Source organism: Ischnura elegans, chromosome 2 (genome assembly GCF_921293095.1).
Source record: "Ischnura elegans chromosome 2, ioIscEleg1.1, whole genome shotgun sequence".
Lineage (NCBI taxonomy): Eukaryota > Metazoa > Arthropoda > Insecta > Odonata > Coenagrionidae > Ischnura > Ischnura elegans.
In genome coordinates, this window is record NC_060247.1 from 56,411,572 (window position 1) to 56,434,589 (window position 23,018).

The 23,018-nt window shown below is 37.6% G+C and overlaps 1 protein-coding gene across 1 annotated transcript; it reads left to right on the forward strand.

Annotated features, from left to right (window-relative positions):
* The first annotated feature begins 19,101 nt into the window (after nucleotides 1–19,101).
* On the forward strand, nucleotides 19,102–20,016 carry LOC124174234. The gene is made up of 2 exons (XM_046553327.1): nucleotides 19,102–19,548; nucleotides 19,753–20,016. Exons 1-2 carry the CDS (start codon nucleotides 19,102–19,104, stop codon nucleotides 20,014–20,016), a joined length of 711 nt encoding a protein of 236 aa, XP_046409283.1.
* Nucleotides 20,017–23,018: the final 3,002 nt, after the last annotated feature.

Genomic DNA, 23,018 nt, shown 5'->3' on the forward strand with positions numbered 1-23,018 from the left:
TAAAAACAACTTCACTCTCCTTTACCTTAGGTTTATAATAACTATATATAGATGAAATTTGCGAGAGAAGATATAATGCCTCAGATAAAGGAGACAAATTTAACCAGTTCTTTTTTATTAGTCTCATTACCGGCCAAGTAAAGAAATGCTTGAAAATATATTATTGTTTCATTTCATTTTAGCTAGTGAAATGATAAATAAGGTAAAGTATATATGAATATTAAAAAATATTGATATATATAATATATAAATATATAAATATTAGACTTTAAAAAAATCAGCAAATTGTAAAAAATAAATGATGTGTTTTCGTAACTTCGGTAAAATCTGTTATTGTATAGGCAGTTATGCAACCCGCATTGCCATATACTGCAGTCTCTTAATAATATGCCGTTTTAACTGTCAGATATATTTTTACGCCCTTTTATGCTAGGTATTTGATTGGTATCGTGATAGTTGATAATTAAAATTCTTAGATAGTATGTGCCCTAGAATATGTAGTATTATTTAACCCAAATACATTATAAAATAAATATTCATTATGGTTTGAAAGAAAGGAGTCAAAGCGGAAATATATGTATATATGGACGGATGAAACAATTAATATAGGGAATAGTTGCACTTATGAAGGCATATTTATCTTGCGTATCAGGTCATTTGATAATTTACACATTTTGAGTATTTTTTAAAATATCATAATACCTATAAAAGTCATTATCATCTCACTAAAAATTAGTTTAAACCGATATTTTGAGAAAAATAGAATGCTATATGAATGAAATTCATTTGAAAACATTTTTTTGTACCTTTATTATGTTGCATTTTCGCAACTTAGGCCAGAAATGGGTTGGTTAATGCGGTGCTTATACTGGATATTTAAGAATAAAACCTGCCCTTCAACAGAGACCAAGTAAGTATCCCTTCAATTTCGAGTAATCCTGGCATATGACAACGCTCAAAGATGAACATATGTAACACTCCAAAATCGATTGCACGTGCTCACATCGAACAAATGATGAAAAATCGTATTAAACGATGGCGTAACTTAACGCTTCTTGGAGCATCAACGCATCTTTCCGTATCAAGATTTTACTTAAACTGAAAATTCAGTCGAATTCATGTTAGCATGCTGCATACGGATGGCGAGAATGCTCGTCATTTTTTCACGAACGTTCCGGACGGATGAAAAAGATTCTCGTCATTTAGGCGCGTCAACCTAAACAATTTTAAAGCGTACAATACGTATTCGTTAGCACGTTTTCAGTATTTGTTGTTCGTTATCCATAATGAATTGATGCATCATAACATTTGATTGGGTAAAGTTATATTCTAAACATTAGCTTTTTAACCACGTTTAAACCAAAGGCATTACGCACTAATCGGCACATATTTCCAATCTCGACGTTCCTAGGAATTTAAATACCCCGGTACAGGGGCGCCGACTTATAAAAAATATTGGGGGGGCCCATATCGGGGGTTTTACCCCGGGAAGACGTTAAATTCAAAATGTGTCTCAGCACCGTAACACTATCATAATTCACACCACTTGTTTTCAGTTAACCTGCTTAGTACCTCAAAATTATTTGTTTTAACACATTATTGTATGTATTTTAAAAGGTATATCTATCTTCAAACATGGGAAAATACCAATTTATTTTTTGTGATTTCCCAAAGCATAATATAACTTAATTATTTTCTTAAATTATTGAGGGGGCTCCGCCCCCCTTAACGAATCTTTGAGGGGGCTCGGGCCCCCTCAGGCCCCATGGAGTCGGCGCCACTGCCCCGGTACGCAACGTGTTAAGAAAAAAAAGTAGTTTTTATTCCAATATTTATGCCAACTCGGAACGACGTTCTCAGGGGCAAAGGGATTTTAAAACCGAAAGGTAATGCGGCATAAGCGCTCGCACTGAAAAAAAATTTACAGAGTAAGGATTTTAAAATGACACTAGGATAAAAAAATAACTCTCTAAAATAGGGGAAGAGCTATCTCCATAGCGACGCAAGACCACATGTGACGGGGAGCGTAGGACTGCAGGAAGGAGGAATTACTGAACTCCGCCCATTGGAGTAGACTTCTGCGAGGGAACAATGTGAGAGACGTGAGGCTGCATTGAAAAACTTTTCTCCTCATAAGTCCGCTTAAAGCCTACACGTGTCGGGTGCGGACGGAGGGATGGAAAAAAAACGCCCGCACCTGGTTGGTACACACCCTTCATCTATCCAAAACCTCCAGGGTCTGCCAAGCGCAGACCACCCGAGGGTTTTCTACAGCAGTGGACCACACGCTTTAGTAAACAAAAAATCGATTAAAAAAATAAGCACGTGGAGAAATAAGGTCTTATATTTTTTCCCTCATTACAATTTTCGGGTCTTCAGAAAAGCTGCAGCAATTATAACAAGAATTTACAAAAAGCTAGAATATTTTTAGAAATATTTTTTTTTTCCTTAAATTATGCAGCAAGCTCTTGACGCGTGGTAAACTTTGAAAAACTAGGTTGACTACACATTTTAAATACAAGCCATTATTGTCAACTTGACGCACAGGAGTTACAGCAGAAGTTCGACGTAGGGTAAACTAAACATGAGGAGGAAAAATAACAAAGACTACATTTTATCCTAATTTAAATTATATACTTCGATTTAAAAACAAATATAAAAAGAAATACAACTGTCACTCCAGTGTTTTACTTCATTTTAAAAAATGTGAAATAACTTCAAGAAATATTTCCGGTGCCATTTGTAAGCAGATTTAATGAGAACTCGTGTTTACTGTTTATTAATTTCGACAAGGATAATTTAAAAAAATTTAAGCACTTGATCATTACATTACATTACCACAATTTTTAAGGGACAGTATCGTGAGTTTATTCACTGACATGACCTGTAAAAGGGAATAATAATTGTGGAGAGGGGAGCAGGGATAGGTTGGGCAGTAATGGATTTCATAGTAAAAGGCAGGGCAGGTCCAAAACCATCAAGGCTTCAAGTCCTACGTTAAGTCGTTTCTAGCAAATGTTTAATAAAATACCGACAACATCTGCCTGCTCTTCCATTTAGTAGATCTTTCTCTAGGCTAATAAAAGGTCTTTTAATTCAGTATTTGTCGGAGTCAATCAGGTTTGGATTTGGGTTCATGTATAAATGGCCTATTCCTACCTTGAACACTTCATGAAAAAATAGGCTGCGACCTCCACTACAACTGCTGTCATCCACCGCACACCAAACATTCCATCCCTTATTCTCTCTCTATCTGTTGACAAAGAACGTGTAATCACCCGGATGATCTTTAGAAGTTCCTCTCTAAATAACAGTCCTCTCTTCTTCGCGCGGGTACCTCGAAAAACTTTTAAACAATAAAATAAGAAAAAAACCGTCGGTTCCGAATAAACCTCCCGCGGATAAAAATTGCATAGATGGGATGGTTAGAATAATAGCTCTCGTCGTAAAAAAACCTATACCTAGTAACTGCATTTTTTAATTGACACAAAACATATAATGACTGTAGTAACAATTAATAATAAATAAACAATAAATATAGGGATATAATTATATACTACGATGTTTTTACAATGACCCCGATCCCTTTTGCCGGCATAGCCTCGAATTAATAAGAATTTGATTGACAAGCATTTTGGCACAGTAGGTGAGGGCTTCAGCACCTAGAACCCACCCCGCAACGCCATGCAACAAGCTAGCGAACGGATTAATATTGCGAAATATGCGAATGAAAAAATTGCAAAATTGTATACACCGAGCTTTCGCGCTGAATTCAGAGAATCTCACTGCTGCACCGTTTTGGAATAGCGTCTTTCAGATCCATCAAATTTTAGCGTCTGCACATATATATCTAGTGTAAAGTAAGAAATGGCAAAAACTCTCGAAAATCTTCAGAATTTCTCTCTTGAAAAAGAAATCTAATCAATTCAATCTTTAAGCCAAAAACGAAACAAATGAAACTAAGCGAATAAAAGATTTCTCATATCACTTCCATACACTAGGGTGTCCACTTAGCTATGTTCAAGAGTCTATCCCTGCAGACTTTAAGTTACAAATGCATGAGTATTTTAACTCACCCATGGTACTTTAGTACCATCACCCAAGTGTGACTTTTGTGAGAGAGAGGAGTCAGTTTTGTGAGTTTAAACTGCCTCATTAAAGATAAAATCAAGTTTGATGAATAATAGGATGTTGGTGGTTGCCGGCGATAGTTTGTAAAATTTGCTTAACATTTCGGATGAATCACATAAACTCTGTTTTCCACATAATTTTTATAGATGCACGAGCACGGTTTTGACTGTTAACGTCATGGCCGCGTTTCAATAAAAAATTTTGTGGAAAACAAAGTTTAAGATGCGATTCATTTAGAATAATCGGAACGCTGTCAGGCTAAAAGCAAGAATTATCTTTGAAACTTTGTTGTAAAATAAAAGTCATCATCACAAGCCACAGCAAGATACAGCTGCAGAACAACGATCCCAACTTTGGTGACGCGTGAGTATTTATCTGTATAGTCAGCAGAAGCGCATAAAATAAAGGATATTTGGTGGATTTCCGAAGTTTTATATACCGGCTTTTTAATTATCTGAAATTTCTCAGGTACATTTACCTCAGTTAATGTTGTACACTAGGAACATGAGATTTTTACACTATATAATAACAATAAAAAAGATACTCAAACGGACTTTTTATTGCAGTAGAGGGGTTTCATGACTGCAAGTCCTGGGGCTAAATGGGCATTATGCCAAAGGCATAGCAAGGCAATACCTTTAAAAATTTTAAAAAAAATCAACGTTCGGGGCATTACATTTGTAAGATGAACATATTTTTTACCAATCAGCCACATAAGGCTGAATGATGTACAACTCATTTTTAACTGATGAGTTTTAGTTCAATAAGGAAATTACACATGGATTAATTTTACAAATTTTACTAACGTTTTTGCTAATTGAGGCATTTAATGGCGAAATTAAATTAATTTAAAGCGCAAAGTAAATAAACCAACTAATTCCTCTGCACCGGAATGTACACAATTGAGATGTCACAATAGAGAATCCTACTCCATCACCTTAAATTCAAAGCCTTCCGGCTTGTTAAAGCACGGCGCTAGTTGTTTTGATGCTGCGGGCAACTTGCAATGCGGGACGATTGACGTCAATCCACTCCACCCCATTTCGTCCGAAGAAAACAGCGCTTTAACGCCAATGACTCCAGCCCATCATCGAGAATTCCATAAACCCAAAGCAGTCTTCGCAGTACCTTCTATCACGCGTAAGCCACCCAATAAGAGCGACGAATGCGAGAATACGCGAAATCAAATTTTTTGCCACCACGAACGGCCATCAGAGGGTTGCTCGCTAATACCCGAAATTGCCTTTTATGTATAAAATTCGTTGGATGGAAATGAAAGATATGTTAACAAGGAAAACTTTGACGCCATTCAGCCTTTTTCTCATTGAAGTCAGCTTTTTCCGGAGGGATTTCGTGGAACAGTATATGAAATAATACGCAAAGATATCGTGCTGTTCACTCAATTTTAATTTCACAAACTGTCAGCACTTGCTCCGATTTGCTTACAATTATCATCAGGTTATTGCAATCATGCTGATTACGATTACATGCCAGTCAAAACACATGTAGTACAGTCTTTGAAATGAAAATTTAGTGGGCAGTACGATTTCTTTATTAATCATTTCATGCCATAAGTTTGAATAAATAAAAACTCTACAGTTACCGTCCATTTTTTATTAGTCAGTTAGTCGGTAACGTCATTAGATTACTGGTACATCTCTACCACGAAAAACCTTTCACTGAGGGACGATTCATAATATCAAGGAGAAGCTGAGAAGCAGGGACATCCTCAAATGCTTGAACTAAATTAGCACAAAGGCTATGCCGCCATCTTTCATCAATGTATTCGCGCAGGCGATGTAGCAATTCGCCGCTTTAAACGACACAATATTTACTGGGCCTTTAAACATACGTTTTCATAATCACAGGTCAACAAGCCTAATATTTGTTTTTACGCAGCTCCCCAATGAATTCTCCTATCAACCAATCTTTTCACTCCTATTTATTTTTTCTTTTTCCCATCCTCCTTTAACTGTTCCTTGTATTTCATTCGATGTCTTCCTTTCCCGTTCTTGCAATCTACTTTTCGTTCTACTTATCCCTCGAATATTGTCTTCATTAATTTAACACGTCTGAAAATATGGTCTATAAGGTCATTCCGTCTTCTTGTCAAGGTTTTTATCATTCTTCTTTTCTCTCCCATTACTCTCCTTAGGGCTTCCTGATACTTAATCGGTCTATCCATTTCATCCTCACCATTCATCTGTAGCACCACATTTCGAAGGCCTCTACCCTTGATTTCTCATTATCCATGCCTCACTTCCGTAGAGAAGCATACTTTAAATGTAGGTTCTTATAAATTGTTTCCTTACTTAAAATTTAATATAAGACACGGTCTCAGGCAATACTTTGTGGAATTGCTTCATTATAGAATAAAATAAAATAACTTTGTTTTATTCCACACTTTATTTTAAATAGCACGGCTCGGGTTTCAGCATCATCGTGCTTTTTCGTGCAAGCGTATTTTTTCTCCACTTTTTATTTTGTATTTCTTTTGCAGAAACTTACGTTATACTCTTGATTTTATGATTCCTAATCAGCACAATGTTTTCTGGGTAGACAATCTTTCATGTGCGCACGATATTTACATTTATTTTAAATAGCACGGCCCGGGTTTCAGCATCTAATGCTATCATCGTGCTATTTAAAATAAATTGTGGAATAAAACAAATTTATTGTATTTTATTCTATAATTATTTAAAATTGTTTCCATATTTAAGTTTCCCGCTGTAAGTAGATCTCTCTTTTGGTGGAATGCTCTCTTCACTTGGGCTATTCTGCTGATAATTTCTTTCTTGCTTTTCCCATAGCTAGTTACCCTGCTTCCCAAATTACAGAACTCTTCCAGTTTTTGTTTCCCTATTTTAATGTTAGTCTTGAGTTCTTCTCTTCTGCCGCATACAAATATCTTGGTTTTCATAACGCGACTAGGTGCGCAGTGTTAATCGGCCTTTTTCAAATTTTGATGTTTCCTCGATCATTTCACTGAGATAAGGAATGGCTAGCAAGGGTAAGAACAACAATGAGCCATGCGAGAGGTCAAGGAGCAGTAGAGAAGAAATGAACCGCTCAGGAAGACTTCAAGACAGCATAAACATATCTGCGAAAGGGTTAAGAGCCGTCAATGCATCGCGACTAGTTATTCGAGGAGTCGGCTCGAATCGAGAAACGGATCTTCTATCTTATCACGGACCCCTTGGTCATAATTCAAGCGCTATACCATTCGTCGAAAATTCGTCGCTCAAACGCACTATATTATGCTCAGGAAGATTCAAAGGTTATTTTTAATATAAATCGCTGATCTGGAAAGGTTAACTCTTTAGGCCCATTTTTATCGACTTTCAAAAAAAAAGCAGTTGAAAGATTTCTTTCTAAAGCAAATGTCACAATAAATGCAGAAATATTCTCTTACGTGGCCTTATGTGCTTTCCACGATAAAAACTGGGGTGTGGTGGTCAGAGTGTTGGCTTCCCACCTCGTGGACTCGGGATCAAAATCCTGCGGCGGCAGAGAATTTTTAGACTGCCTCATCTCCGCTTGAATGTTGTATGGTGGACATTTTAAGCTCAAAGCTCCGTTCGTAGGATGGGACGTTAAGCCGTGGTCCCCATGGTGCCTTTCGTTAAGAGCAGGTTAATGCCGACACGCCGGGTCTCTCTCCATACCCTACCCTCATGGCGCAAATGACCTCAATTGTCGGTCACTTCCTCCAAGTACCATACCACCGATAAAAGCTTAAGACGATTTAGATAGAAAACCTATTTTTGGGGTTGAACAGGCTACGCCACTGCGATAACGTATCTCGTTTATCGTACTAAGCTCACTTAGCAGCCTATGACGCAGGCTCTTGCTTTTCCCACACTTGGCTTATGAAGATGTTCGGCCGGTAAAAGAAACAGAAATAAAAATTAGTGCGAAGGAGTAAAGGAGTCAAGGGAGGCAACCCAAACAAACGAATCATCTCCCCAAGTGCACAGCCTGAAGCGACAGGCCACCCTTCCTTAAAGATGAACATATTTACCCATGGAGGAAAGCACGAGGTTAGAGTGGTCATGATTGAGGGTAATCATAGCAAACTTTTCTATCAACGTCCACTATAGGGCGTGTTCAAACACTCCTCTTTTCGAGGGCTCTCAGCGTGTGTTCCGTCGAATCTTGAGCAATTATCCACTGATTCCGCGACAACTACTTCCTAAAAATCCACCAGAGTGGTAAAGCAGCATCGTAGTATCGCTGAAATTACCATAGCTTTAAGGGAAAAATGTTTGCTAATGCTATGTTTTCTTAAAATTACTTCAGAATATTTTTCCATTATGCCTGAATATCTTTCCCTCTGTATGATAACATAAAATTCCCGCTGTCTCTGTAAAGACCATTTCACGGTCACGGGTGCAAAAATTTAATTTGCTCGCTATCCTTTACTACAGGCGTTCTATACAACGTAATGGGTTGTAAGAGAAAACTTGCCCTCATTTTTCACGAATGTTAGCACAACAATATTTACGACACGTCACATCACATGACTGACAGTTTATCGCAAATTTTCGGTCATACAGGCTTCAGAAGCTGGGAAAAATAAATCCAATTTGAAACGGCAAAATATCATTCTTCAAAATCCATATATACAACCACAATTTAAGATGATTTTCACTCGAATAAGAGGTTATAACTCGAATATAGAATTGAAATAATGCCTCCACCCAGTTATTGCCATTAATTTCTTCAAAAAACACACCTCTTGCGGCAGAAAATTCACATGCCACTTCCGCGCATCTATTTTCCTCGAGAGATACCAAGAATCTTATGCAGTTCTCCGCTGATTCCGGAACCGGTACAGCCTAAGGACCGCCAGAGCCCAACAGCATCACTAAAATAATCGCAGCTTTTCGACCACCCTAGGGACTAAAGATTTAAAAACTGCCAGCGCGAGCTTTCTAATGTGGAGGAACCGATTTTTTGCACAGTTAGGTTAAATCTGGCGCAAGAAATCAAGTTCAAGAGTATTCTGTTAAATAAATTGAAGCGATTAAAGCGAGATGTAGCGGACGTTCGTCACATTGAAATAAAATACAATTACTCTCTTCCAAATCATTTCAACGTATCCAATATGTTAACATAAATTTGGAAAATTACATTAGTATATTATTTAAATGTTTTTGTTTCTAGTCAAATAATCAGGATCCTAAGCATCAATGTTTGTATTCAAACGTGGTTTAAAGAGAAGTTCTTTCCAAGTTTACCCAAATGAAAATCTATTATTGCGTTATGATGGTTATTGATAGTTATAATTGATACTTTTCCAAATTTAAGTTAATATTTAATAGTTTAATCACTAACAAATGTCAATGTATGCACGAAAATGGCAAAAATAATGTAAAAATATTTTAAAATTTTACTCTGAATCAAAACCTACTGTTGTAAAGCCAGCATTTTTTCAAGTAATTTTCCACATCATAAGCTTTTATTAGATTCTATTGCAGCGAGATTAATGTAAGTGGATCTTATCAAACATATAATGTCTTGTATAAACACTCATTAATTTAAATACATAGGGGGATGTTTTTCACCAATGTTTCTGGGCTGGGGGAGAAAATGAAAAAAACTCCTACTAAGGAACATCAAAAACAAAAACTGAATACAAATGAGAATAGCATTTTTTTAAGCTACCTATCGTAAAAAAATCGTGCTCAAGTAAAATGCACATACCTGTCCACGAAAATACTGCAACAGAAATATGAGTTTGAAAGCCAATGATCACTGAAGGAAAGAAGTATTTTTCACTTTAGTCTAATAAATAATAACTTTCAAAAATACAAAAACTATATCAGGATATATATGCAGATACCTACTGAAAAAAAACAAAGAAGCAATTAAAACAAAACAAAATCCTGGAAAGTGATAACAAGTGAAAATAAACATTATGCCGTTTAATGCGTAGGTTAGTAGCCTACCATGTGCAAAATTTTCAAAACTTATGTTGTCATCACTTCTTCAATTTTCTGTGTAGCTGAAAGGATGTGGCGGCATTTCCCTGTCCTCTACATTAAGAAGTACCCTCAGCAGCGCCCCATGTCTTCACATAGACCATGAGAACCTTGTGAACGACTTGACGTGACTTTTCGCGAAATTTCTGGGAAGCTTACAAGTCATGATCGACGAGCAATAAGCCATGAAAAATCCCACATCGTTTGGAGCAGGATCATATTGGATAGGACGCATCATCCGCTGAAAAATGAGAGGGGGCATGAACTTTATTAAAATGCTGAAGTGCCCTTGTCACGCGACCGATTCACGAATTCTCTGAGGATGGAGACGATTCATCACGGCTACAACGTGGTCGCCTGCGGCTTTGGGTCACGGTGCGTGCACTGAGCATGAAATGGGTCGCCCGCTGATAACAAAGGAACAGCGGCTGGTCGCAATGCGGGTCAACAGCAACAGGCGGTGCCGCGGAAAAATTCTACGGGGAAAAAAATCTCCCATGGCGGTCTCTCGCCGCAGAGAAGCCATAAACTTATCCCCGACTCATATTTCTTCCACGCTACCTTACACGGAAAACGTAAGATACACGATATCATGGCTTTTAAATGAGCTATACGATAGCTAAGTTCTAACAACATGTATCTCAAAAATAGCAACTTTTCAGGAGGGCAAGAAAACGATATATTTTTTAAATTGTATATAATTTTAATTGAAATTAAAAACCAAATATTTTTTCAATTTTTTATAATTTTAATTGAAATTAAAAACCAAAAATACATAAAACTGAAAAATAAGCATACATTTTCAAACAAGAAACCGTTTTTTGCTTGAATTTTATTTTTGATTATCAGTATTAGCAATACTACTCAGATCAGCCAAATTTTGAGATACGTGTTCTTAGAACTTAGCCATCATATAGTGAAAATTTCACAAAATTCCTTTTTACACTTTCGAGTACCAAGGAGGGGGTTTGGATAATAGCCATAGCCTTCAGACGCGAAAGTACTTTTACTAATCAATGCTTTAAACTAAATTATAACTAAGCACCTGTTTTATATACTTTCAGCATCCATTATCTAATAATAACCTTTCTTTTAAGTGCGGGGACCTTGGCAGAAGAAAGTTTTCACTGCCTCCACATTTCTTTAATGGTCATTTTCTGGGTAACCAGTTAAAAAAATAATAAAAATATGAGAACTATTTCAAATTAGTCATTTATATTTATTTCAAAACAAAAATAGGATAATTATACCTATTCTGGATTCATTATTTGACTATTTTTAGGAATGCGAGTTTTATCAAATAGTACATCAGTATATTACCCCGCAAGCCGCCTAAATAGGCGTCTGGTATGGTGACAATAGATCTTCATAAATGCAGCTGTCACGAATCAAGGAAAAATTCAAACAATACCTCGAGGAAATGGTTATAATAGGTAATGATGATTTCATGCCAGAAAAACCTCAGCCACATGATGATTTGCGATTAATTAAATGTTATCAGCTTCTCACTTGTAACATAAGTAATCAAGGAATAATGTTACATTACTTCTGACCCACATCATGAAATTCCTTCATTCTAGGGGACTGACTTAGTCAAAATGAGCTTTAGCTATGCTCATGCATAGAAAACCAAGTGAAGTTGGCATGAGAAATAGTAACAAAATGCTTCCAAAATATTTTAAGAAAAAACCCGGTATATTATTTTCACATCTATGAGCAGTATCAGCTCAATGTTATTTTTCCAGCATCACCATTAACAAGAAACAGTCCCATAGTTACAATGAACCACAGGTAAACCCATATCACGCCATCAGATGTGAATTTAATTTCAAGGCAAAAGTTATTACAAATGTGACAAAATAATGCTCCTGATGAAAAATCTCGGGAAAACAAATGTATAGACCACGAAATGCTGACATTTTCCGTGGATAGCCAGGATAAAATTTATTTCAACGTTTGACTAGCATCGAAATAACTTACACCTATATCAATATCAGCACGCTAATGATAATGGCATAAGTCCCGAGTTAATTGATAAAATATATTTACTTGCCTATGAATTAAGTATTTTTAAGGATAGTACCCTGGCCGCAGCCAGAAATATTTTTCGTGAAATTTCGGTCGGGGAAGATGCATTTTAGGGGTTTCAATAGGAGCAAATGAACCAAAAAGGAGCCAACATTTAGTCTTCCAAACATTTCTGGTGGGGTATCAACTAAATAACGCTCTACAACAGCGGTTTCCAACTTTTTTTCCTCCCATACCTTTATATGTATTTAACTAATATTGTGCCTCCAAAAATGTAACGTGCACATATTATTGCATAATTTCACCACGGGTAGGTGACACTTTTAGCTATTAATAATTGTATAAATATACTTAAATACCCCAAATAATATGCATGCATATTTCCTGGTTAATAGATACATAGTTTCTGCCGTCCTCCATTACCGATTATTTTCGCCGTACCCCCGGCTGGTTCGTCGCATAACCCTCATGAGGTGCACGTATCACCGGTTAGGAACAGCCGCTCCACAATCATAGAACAGTTTAATAAAAGAATTCCCCAAGGTTTTACTCGTGGGCGCTGGTAGAAAAATTGTCCCGGGGACACTCAGTACCTCCCTTGGAGCATTATATTGCCTGATTTGGCGAAGAAGCTATTTCTTAACAGTAAAACAATAGTACCTACTAATGGTAAAATAGATTTTTTAGTTGCCCTTGCTCGTATTTTTTTCTTACATAATATTAATACACTGTACTTATATTAATTACAAATTTATACGGTACAAGGGTTTTGCAAATTTTTTCATGTCCTAGGGCACCATTCCGGCACCCACAGCCTTACTATAGGGCTTCAGAGATTAAATTAAATCAACTTCTGGGTACAATCTCGTCAACCCTCAGTCACGACAGCCTTGAGTGCTATTAGAGGTGTGACGCCTCTCAAGAATACCCTCAAAATAAAACATCTAAGACTATAGGATATAAAAATTGACCGTGGAAGAATTATAAATATGAAATTTAAATCTACTCCAGCCGTTGCAATACGGCGTAATGCTAGCCAAACTATATTACGATGAACAAACTATGACTTAATTGAACTTAAAAAATGAGATTTTGCAGAAAATTTGCCATTAAATATATTTTATCTCACTTTAATGCTGACCTTTACAGACTTTGTCACGTTAGGTCTTTTTTATTGCTGCTGAAACATTCACGCATTTTACGGCTGGTGGAAATTCAATTTCATAAATTTTAATCACAAATCTCAGCGGCCCAATCAGCAGTCATCACACTTTTGCAATTTTGGCGCAGCAATTCAACTGTGAAACATGCGAATCGATTTCTTTTAGCTCCGCCCAATCATCTCTTACATGTTACCTGGTGTCAAATATGACCAAAATTATTCAATTCAACAATTAAAAGCCACATTCGTGGTATTTAAGCAATAGCAATCTCTGAGAATTGGTCGAGGGATTATGAAAGCTGAATAAAACTTAAAATGACATTAGCCTCTAAAAAGGCATACTTGAGGAGTCTCATGTGAAATACGAAGGAGATTAGCATCCATCAAGAAAATACAGACAAATAATTGCAGATATGTTGCCATGCACACATCGCTCTAGCTAAAAACATTAATAGAAGGGACATAAAATTGACCTGCTTCAAAAAAATAACGGTGAAATCAGTAAATAAAATTGACATGGTAGCTAATAATACAGGAAATAAGTAATTATATGGTTTCATAGTGGCTCACCCTGTCGAAGAGTCAGTAATCCAGCTAGTATAGTCGAATGAAAAATTGTTGCAAAAAATGTTTGAGGTTAAAATCTATTAATTTAATGTACGAACGAAAGTATAATGCATTACCAAATATTGATTAATAGTTTTGCAAAACCAATATGGACGCTACGAGTGTTGGAATTATTTTTGGCGTTTTGATAGCGCAGTTTGAAAATAACGGACCATAAGTTACGCTAATGATCGACTGAATCCAACTTTCTCTCCGTGTTGTTAAAGCTACTACTTTAAACGCCAAATCCTCACCACTTGTATCACCTGATCCCTCACCACCTGATAATCTAATTTTATTGCTGATGGTGACATTACAAAATTACTGCGCAATACGTAAGAAGTATTAGTTTGAAAAATGGTGCATAACCATGTAGACAATTTTTGGTTACATTAACATTTTTCGGGATTAGCAAGTATATTTTTTGCATAACACGCTAAATCGCAAATAATCACCATTTTCCGCGTTATTTTCCGAATAATATGCCTTAAATTATAGAATATTAAATGTCCTTAAAATGAGGATATCTTTATTCCCTACATTACCTGATAATTGACTTGCGGTTAGCAAGGGCGGTACGATTGCAATATCAGTATAATATAACTACTTGGTGTTACCCAAGCCAAAAGTGTTCACGTGGCAAGCCATTAGTGAGGCAACCAAGCAAGGATGGATGGATGAATTAATGCTGCATCCAAACACGTCAGTGAGGCATTTCATCAGCCAGAGGACTATTTACATTCTTCGCACGCATTCCTTCCATCAAATGGAGGGAAAATGGGTAGTAAATTTCGGGGTTGTCGAGTTTTAGCGGGAAAACATACACAAGACGTTAATCCTTCTCGGCAGACTATCAAGTCACGATAACAGTCATTACTGCAAAAGTTGGGAAACGTGAGCGGTAGGAAATATATGGGGGCAAAGAAGCAGATAAGTGCGGAAGCATATCGAACGGGACTTGAGAAGAGTGATGGGGAACATACATGCCGGTCTTTTGCACGGAATAAGAAGGCAGCAAGGAAAAGTGGAACCGTGCTGTAAGGCTATCCGAGGACAAAAAAATGGAGAATTTACTATATTGCGAAAGCCAAACAGCGAGCATATGGGAAATAATTTGCATGTGCTCCATATATTTAAGCATTTTTAGCGTTTACGATCTGATGCACATTAAATAAACTGACCTTTAGAGGCTTAACGAATATTACATAATATTGATTACCTAATGAATGCACCTTAATACTCTCCGGAGATATATAATTTAAAACACAGTGTAAAATAATGACGTATTTTTTTACGATTCTATCCAGTTCCTAATTCGGTGGGAGTTTTGTGAACTATTTACAGTCTACAGGCAAAAAACCCAATCTGTCACTACAATGATTGCTATACGCCTTTGCTAGACTACAGCTTTTCCATTTTCTTAATCTACAGATTTTGCTCTTGCAGGGACTTTTCCTTCGCTATGAAGTGCGTTAATTAACTCGATCTTTATTTTGAGAACCAATTCGTTGCGTCAAAAAATATTGGATTCAATGCATTCCCTTTGTCGCAAACATATAAACGTATCATCCAAATTCATGCAACATAGCATTGCGCTACCATATTTTTTGAAGAGAGTGGATTAGAACTAGAGACGTTTCACACGAGAATTTGTCCTCCCTACTGGTGGTTTTGAGATCCCTACATTTTGATTTAGGCTACCTATGATAAGAATAACAGAGTTTGTCTGAGCTGCAGGTAACCCATCGCTACGCCACACCAATTGTAAATCTTTGTGAACTAGAACCCGATATTTTCATAGCTAACAAGCTTAGCTTGTAAGTTCTGAAAAACAAAGCTTCATTATCATTACTCGCTAACAATCCCCAGAATGGTTTGACGCAGTTCTCCACTCATTTCTCCTATCAGCTAATCTTTACAAACCTACGTATTTCTTCTTCCACATCCTTCTCTTTCACATCGTTCCATGTATTTCATTCGCGGTCATCCATCTTCGTTCTTGCCATCTACTAGTCCCTCGATTATTGTCTTCATCAGGGCATCATGTCTCAAGATATGACCTATGAGTTTGTCCCGTTGTCATATCATGAGGCTTTCATGAGGTTTTCATGAGACTTATCTTCTCTCCAACCCTTCTTAGGATTTCCTCGTTACTTACTCTGTGGATCCATTTGATCCTCATCATTATCCTCTGATATTTTTGATGCTGTGATAACGGCCACACACAACATTCTCCAGTGATATTTTTGATATCGTTATAACGTCCACACGCAACCCGGTGGACGTCTTCAGTGGCTTTAAGCTCAGCGAGCTCAGCCGCGCCGCTATGCGTTTCCATACGGCTGCACGTACTGCGACCAAATTTGGTATATAGGTGGGTCTCATGCTATCCTACCCCATTGTACTGTTTTCGGCTGCGTCCGTTGCGTCGTTTTCTCATTAAAATTTATTACGTCACGTCATACAACTTCTACGGTTGGACATCCGCCCGGATAGGCATACCTCCTGACACGCTCCAAGAGAAAACATAAAAATCCTGCAACAAGACCATGAATTCCAACTCTCCCACTTCTCTGGGTACTATCCTTCCCGAGTATCGCTGGGTGGCCTGCTGTTAGTCAATAAATTTAATACATATGGCGTACATACAATTCCTGTGTACTGTCGACCTTGAAGTCGTAGTTTTCCGTTCCTTCTGTCCCATCTTTGTGTACTACTTAGTCTGCAAATGGCGAAAATCAGTGAGGGAGTGGAGAAAAATGGAGTGGGTCGTGGAAGGGAAGTATGACGGGAGGCAATTAAGGCGTAATGGTGGTTGCGTAGAGCGGAGGCTCTAGGATGCCACGGGAGAGAGCCACGACGAAAAGATGGACCCGGCCCGTAATGCAATAGCGGAGATGACAACGCGAAGCTCTGATGGAAATTCCTAAGAGGTTGAATCTTACTACGTAATTTGGTTTGTCTTACGGAGGCATTTTCACGCGTCGTTTTGACGGACATTAAAAAAATGCTGTGAGTAAGAATACTCAAAATCACATTTTTAACGAAATAAAATGATAAAAACTGATTAGTTATAGATTACGATGAATACTTCTTATAATTCCGATCAATAGTAACCAATGAATTTTTAAATTTGAGCCGTTTTCGGAAGATTTCGATGGAAAAAATAGATGCTGGGATCATTGCAATGAAAAGTTTTATGTGACACCCAAGAAAATTTCTTTTAAGGAAAATTCACAGAGAAAAACTTTTAACTTTTTCATAGTTTATTTCTTCTCTCGGTTTTTTGTACATTTATACTTATGCGCTATAAGGCGTAAGAATTGTCTTTTCACGCTTCAAATTATTTTAAATTATAGTAATAAGCCATCAAATTCAACGAGCTAATTAAATTTTTGTAGCTGTTACAGTCCCAAATAGCGAAGTAAAATAAGTTTTTCATAAATACAGGCAAAAAAATATTACAGCCAAAACTGAACAACAGTATGACTTAGCCAAAAAATATTTTTATTATTTCATATTTTCGAAATTTTACTGATTGATAATAGAAAAGTGGAAACAATATTTCATTTCTATATATATCGAAAAAGTTACCACAATATGCTCAAAAAATATAAAAATTCTCTCTCTCTGAGTAGCATATCTCTGTGTAATTATTGTGATGTAAGACTTCATCGTTTACCACATAGGGGCGATATTGAATAAAAATTATAACCTAATAAAGAAAAAAGAACCCAATATATCGCAAGGCTTGGCCCTAAAACTCATATTTCTGCAACTATAAGTAGAAATTTCCATGTACATGAAAATTTGACGACGAAACTTTACGGGGGCTGGGAAGGTTTTAGGATGTACGACAGGATAAGACGTATATCAATGTAATTTTGAAAATCCGTCTTAAACTTAGCAGCGTCAACGATGAAGTCTGCCAAGCCGGGTTGAAAGCGATCAGACTCCTTGACTTAAAGCCGCCTAGCTTAATGCACACCTCCACGGAACTTCTGAGAACAGCTCCTGCAGTAATTATCAGCCTCAAAATTTCACACTCCGCATATCAAACCCTTTGGACTAGAAATACCGTTAAATATATTGGTTATCTACAAGCAAACTCAGACGAATCCCTTAGACCTACAGTCACTTTCAAAAGCTTTAGAACAAATTTTATGGCGTCACGTCTACTCCTCGAGAAAGTTTAGTGTCCCTTACTCTTTTTTTTCCTAGGTGACACCCCGAAATATCCCCAAATTGATATTATTCCTTTATTTGTAGTGAAAAGCACATAATCTAACCTTCTCTAGTCGTGCAACTTCATAAACTTATTAATATTTTACATTTTCTGCACGCAGATTCTAATTAAGGTGGAAGCCGCCTCCTAAAAATTATGTTTTAACGTTCAAACCAGAACAACAGAATCCCACGTGCGGATAATTATGAGGTATGTGTAATTCTTCGAAGCCTGCCGCGTGGACGGCAGTGAAATATAGATGAATGCCATGTAAAAAAGTTCCGACCCCTTGACCGGGAACCGAACCACGGAACTTTGGGACAATTGCCTTGGAAATAAACGAACCTGGATAGCGTGAAGGCTTGGGCAGCCATCCGTTGTACGATTCCCCGTCCAGGGGCATTTTTTTCATGGCGATTCACGTATATTATGAACAGTAGCGGATCTATGGGGGGTCATACCCCCCATTTGGTATCCAATTTACACTAGATAGAATGAAATTTTTTGTAACACTACTGCTGGAATTTTAACCCTTAACTTTTCACACACCCCCCCCCCCTTGTCCCTATCCTCCTGGATCCACCACTGATTATGAGGTATTTTAAACACCAAGTAGGTCTTCAGTACCCCACACAGAGCAATCGCTGATGATCGAGTCCATCTTTAGATTGTTAGCGAGGTGAATAAAGCCGGTTTCACACCACCCAATATTCCTTGATCAATAAACGTTGAACAAGGAAAATTGACCGTCAAATTGCGTCAAAGATAATTCAAGACGGCAGATCAAGAATACTTGATCAAGAGTCATTGGAGGGACTTTCACACGTTCAAAGACTTCAATGATGAGTTTGAAGCGCTGCACATGCAATACGGAAAACAAAATAGCAACTTAATGCGGCTTGAGCACATTTTATGTGGTTTGCCGGCAAAAAAAGTGTCCGAGTGGTTCCGAGTACTTAAGCACTATGGATGAGAATCACATAAATGTTGTGCGGCTTGGATTAGCTGTGGCCGTTTTAGGCGTTGGCATTCAGGCTCAGAGGCGTAGGAATCGGCGCAGGATGTGGTCGAGGAAATGGATTAGTAGGAGAGAAAACGGAGTGATGAGCTTGCTGAGCAACGAGTTACGGACTGAAGATCCGGAATCCTTTCGGAATTTTTTGAGGATGAGTGAGCTAAATTTTAATGACTTACTTGGGAGGGTGTACGTAAAAATATCGAAGAAGGATACAGTGTGTCGGCAGTGCATACCTGCAAAGCACAAACTCGCGGTGACGCTTCGATTTTTAGCGACCGGTGAAACCTACAAAAGCCTTCAGTATTCCACCAGGATTGCACATAATACCATTTCTTTGTTCGTCCCTGAAGTGTGCACAGCTTTGTATGAAGATCTAAAGGACGATTTTTTGAAGGTGAGTTAGAGAAGTTGATGCCTTACCTTCAATGTACCAAAGTAACGCATGCAGTAATCTTTAGAAAACCTTGACGAAGTACTGAGTGAATACCTATTTTTGAATGAAAGATTGCTTCTCTCAGGTAGAGGGAATATATTTTTGGGCAGATGTTTTGAGGTGTCCACTGAAGGATACTTGTTTCAATGTTTTTTTTTGTTTCAGGCACCAAACACTGCTGCAGAATGGGAAGTTATTGCTCAAGACTTCCAGAAGTTTTGGAATTTCCCTCGTTGCATGGGAGCCCTCGACGGGAAACATATAAATTTCCGAGCTGCAAGGGCGGACGGCTCTACATTTTTCAATTACAAACATGCGCATAGCATCATTTTGATGGCTTTAGTTGATGCTAATTACAGATTCTTGTACTATGATGTTGGTGTTAATGGGCGAGTTAATGATGCTGGTGTGTTTAGGGAATGGACTTAATGATGAGGAATGAAGGCGTGGTCCCATACCGGTATACAAGTATTTTGCTCTTGAATTCTGCGAAGAAAGTGCTTTCTCTGGCAAAAATATGGGCACGGATAAAAAACGAACACCAAATCTCTTTCTCCCAATTTGCATTTATGCACGAGAAAACTAAAAACGCCAACCGAGTAACGGGTTGTTATCCTCCTCACCCATTTCCTTCAACCCCAACCATCCCTAAATCCACTGATTCTACCTTCAGATCCGACCATAATACGACGCCCTCCTCACCTCAGCCCAGCGTCTCGACAACAGCAAACTCCCACCCCATCCACGAAGGACTCTTCGGTTCCTCTTGCAGCCGATCCACGAGGAAGGGTGCCATAAGGAGACCCTCGATATGCGATGAAGCTGCTCTTTAAGAGGGGAAAGGGGGTTGATGGAAGTTGCCGGGCCAAGCGGATTGATAGGGCAAAGGCAAGTGAAGGGAAGAGAATCAACATAGAAAGAGATAGGATTTCACAAAAGAAGGCATATCTCCGTAGTGGTAGCAAGGGGATGAAAAAAGATGGAGGAGAAAGTGCAAAGCAGCCATTCTTCCGACAAACTTTTTTTGCTCTCACAGAAAACTAATCGATATAAAGCCAATAACCCATCTCCCACTCGCTACCATGGAGATAATTTAGCATTTAAATCTTTCCTTGTTTTCCATTCATCATCCCATTTTATTACCTAAAAATGTAATTCAAAGAGGTTTAATTGAAAAACAAGCCCTAGATAATATACGTTATCGGTTATTGATATTGTAAGAGGGTGGAGGAGAAAAAATAACTTTTTTTCATGTTCATCGAATATCGATATTTTAATACCTTATCACGTTGCTGGAAAAATTATCCCCAGACGAAGTGCAGTATGAAGAACGTTTATCTCAGGTGGTCGAGATCTAAAACAACAACTGTTAAAGCTTCTCAAATTTTCTGCGTGTCTGAGTTATTACAGAAATATACGCTACGAAGATGCTCTTAAAATTGCTTTTGTAACGCAGCACTTTCACGCGTTAATGATTATAAACTATCTAAAAAAATCATTTATCCATTGCAACCGAAGTTTTTAATTACATAATTGTCTATTACAATTTATAACTGGTAATATAGAGAATGAAATACTCTATTAGCCTTATACATTTAAGTTTTAGAATATTATTCTGACAAACTATGTCTACAAATGAGCAAAGAGCAAAAAAATAGGTGAAAATGGTTTTCACTCCGTTCGTGAAAGGATAGCTACAATCATCATGAATGAATTTTTCAACTTAAGCCAAAAGCCATAGGCACAGCAAACAAGATTGAACCACTACTCCCAAATTATCCAGAAACCATTTCCCCAATCATACCTTCAAAACCCTCAGCTAGAGATTAAACTAAAGATTAAAACAAGGCTAAACTTTCAAACTACGCAGTCATTAAGCTAAAAGTATGAAGACAAACCTTTGATACGAAGTGGTCAAATATATTCCCAGAAGAAATTCGCCACAAAAAAAGATAAGAAAGGGATTTGGCTCAAGAGGAATGTGAAATAGGGTGAAAGGGTTGAAAAGACCACAGTACGATATAATCGAGAGAAAGGGAGTTGAATTTTACGGCAAGGAACGTTTTTGGAGCCCAAAGGCCACGTAGGGAACAGGGACCCAACCGCACGGGAAAGTAAGCTGGCGTGATAAACGGGACACATGCCATTACGGTAACGATAAAAACCCTTCAACGATTACAAGCCCTCTCCTTGAATAACGACGGTATGCAATTACAACGCACGAAGGTTCGGCAACAAAATTTTATAAAGCTAAAACTGATAATTCTTTCATTGAAAACCCTGAATAAAACGATAAAAATTCAGTTTTAACCTTGAAATTATCGTCATGCATCCACATAAAGACAGAAAATAAACTTTTCGCGTAATCAGTATGGTTCAAGCGGCTAAAAAAATCTTGTGATAGCGAGGATAAACCAATGTTCCCAAAAAGAGCAGTTTCATTCACACAAAGACCAGCGAAAGATATTGGTGTTGGTAGGGAGGTACGCATAAAACATGTGAAAACATGAAATAACAAGCTATCTCATGGATGGTGCGTTTATCCTTGAAAATATTTATAGGGGAATTATATCCAGTAGGAGTCGGACCATAAGGTATAAAAGTCAATGTAGAGGACCAGAAAGAAATATATTTTCCAGCACGAGGAGACTTATATTCTTGTCACGAGTTGAAATGGATTTCATCTTAGCAAAATCTTACCAACGGAAGTACGCATATTATCACAAAGGAGAACTCAAGCAAACCTCTTCGTTGCCTTACCTCCCTAGAACTAAGGAGTTCTTGATATCTCTTCCTAACTGGAAAATCTGCTCCTAATCCGGGGTCTCTTCAGAAACATACATCTGCTAAAGCGAGGCTTTTAGCCCTTATCTTAACCACACTACGCATTGCTCCTGCAAGTCCTTTGAAACTTTGAAAGCCTTTTATTATCCCCAGATCCCGGTCGTAGAAAGACCTTTCCTTCCAACATCCATACGAGCCTTAGAATTTCCCCCTAGTCTCCGATAACCCTTAAGTCTAAGTGACCTAACAGCATTGGTTTGGCAGATGAAAACATTGTTTTTGTATTTTATCATCCATCTCTCGTATTTACAAATATACTAAAGTAAACTGTAAATAGTATGATGAAGAATCCCATTCCGTGTATTTGCCAACAGCGATGCACTTAAGGGATAGAAGCCATACCAAAACTCAACGGCATCATGTGTAACCACATTACATGTTTAAAAGTATAATGTACAGTGAAGTAGCTAAATGGTAAATCCATTTCAAATCACCCAGGCAATGTTGCTCGACATTTTTAATTATCCTCATTTTTTTATCAATGGTTCCCTACAAGTAGACAACTACAAAACATCATTTGAAAAAAATTTAGAGCCCATACTTTTTTTGGCAGCCATTTTTAAAAGGGTGGCTGGGCAAATTTTGCC

What these genes read in the sequence shown, in the direction of transcription:
- LOC124174234 (XM_046553327.1), top strand. Translation starts at nt 19,102, where the DNA reads ATGGATGAGAATCACATAAATGTTGTGCGGCTTGGATTAGCTGTGGCC. An exon ending in TAAAGGACGATTTTTTGAAG is followed by an intron (nt 19,549 to 19,752) that starts GTGAGTTAGAGA and finishes TTTTTGTTTCAG; the next exon opens with GCACCAAACACTGCTGCAGA.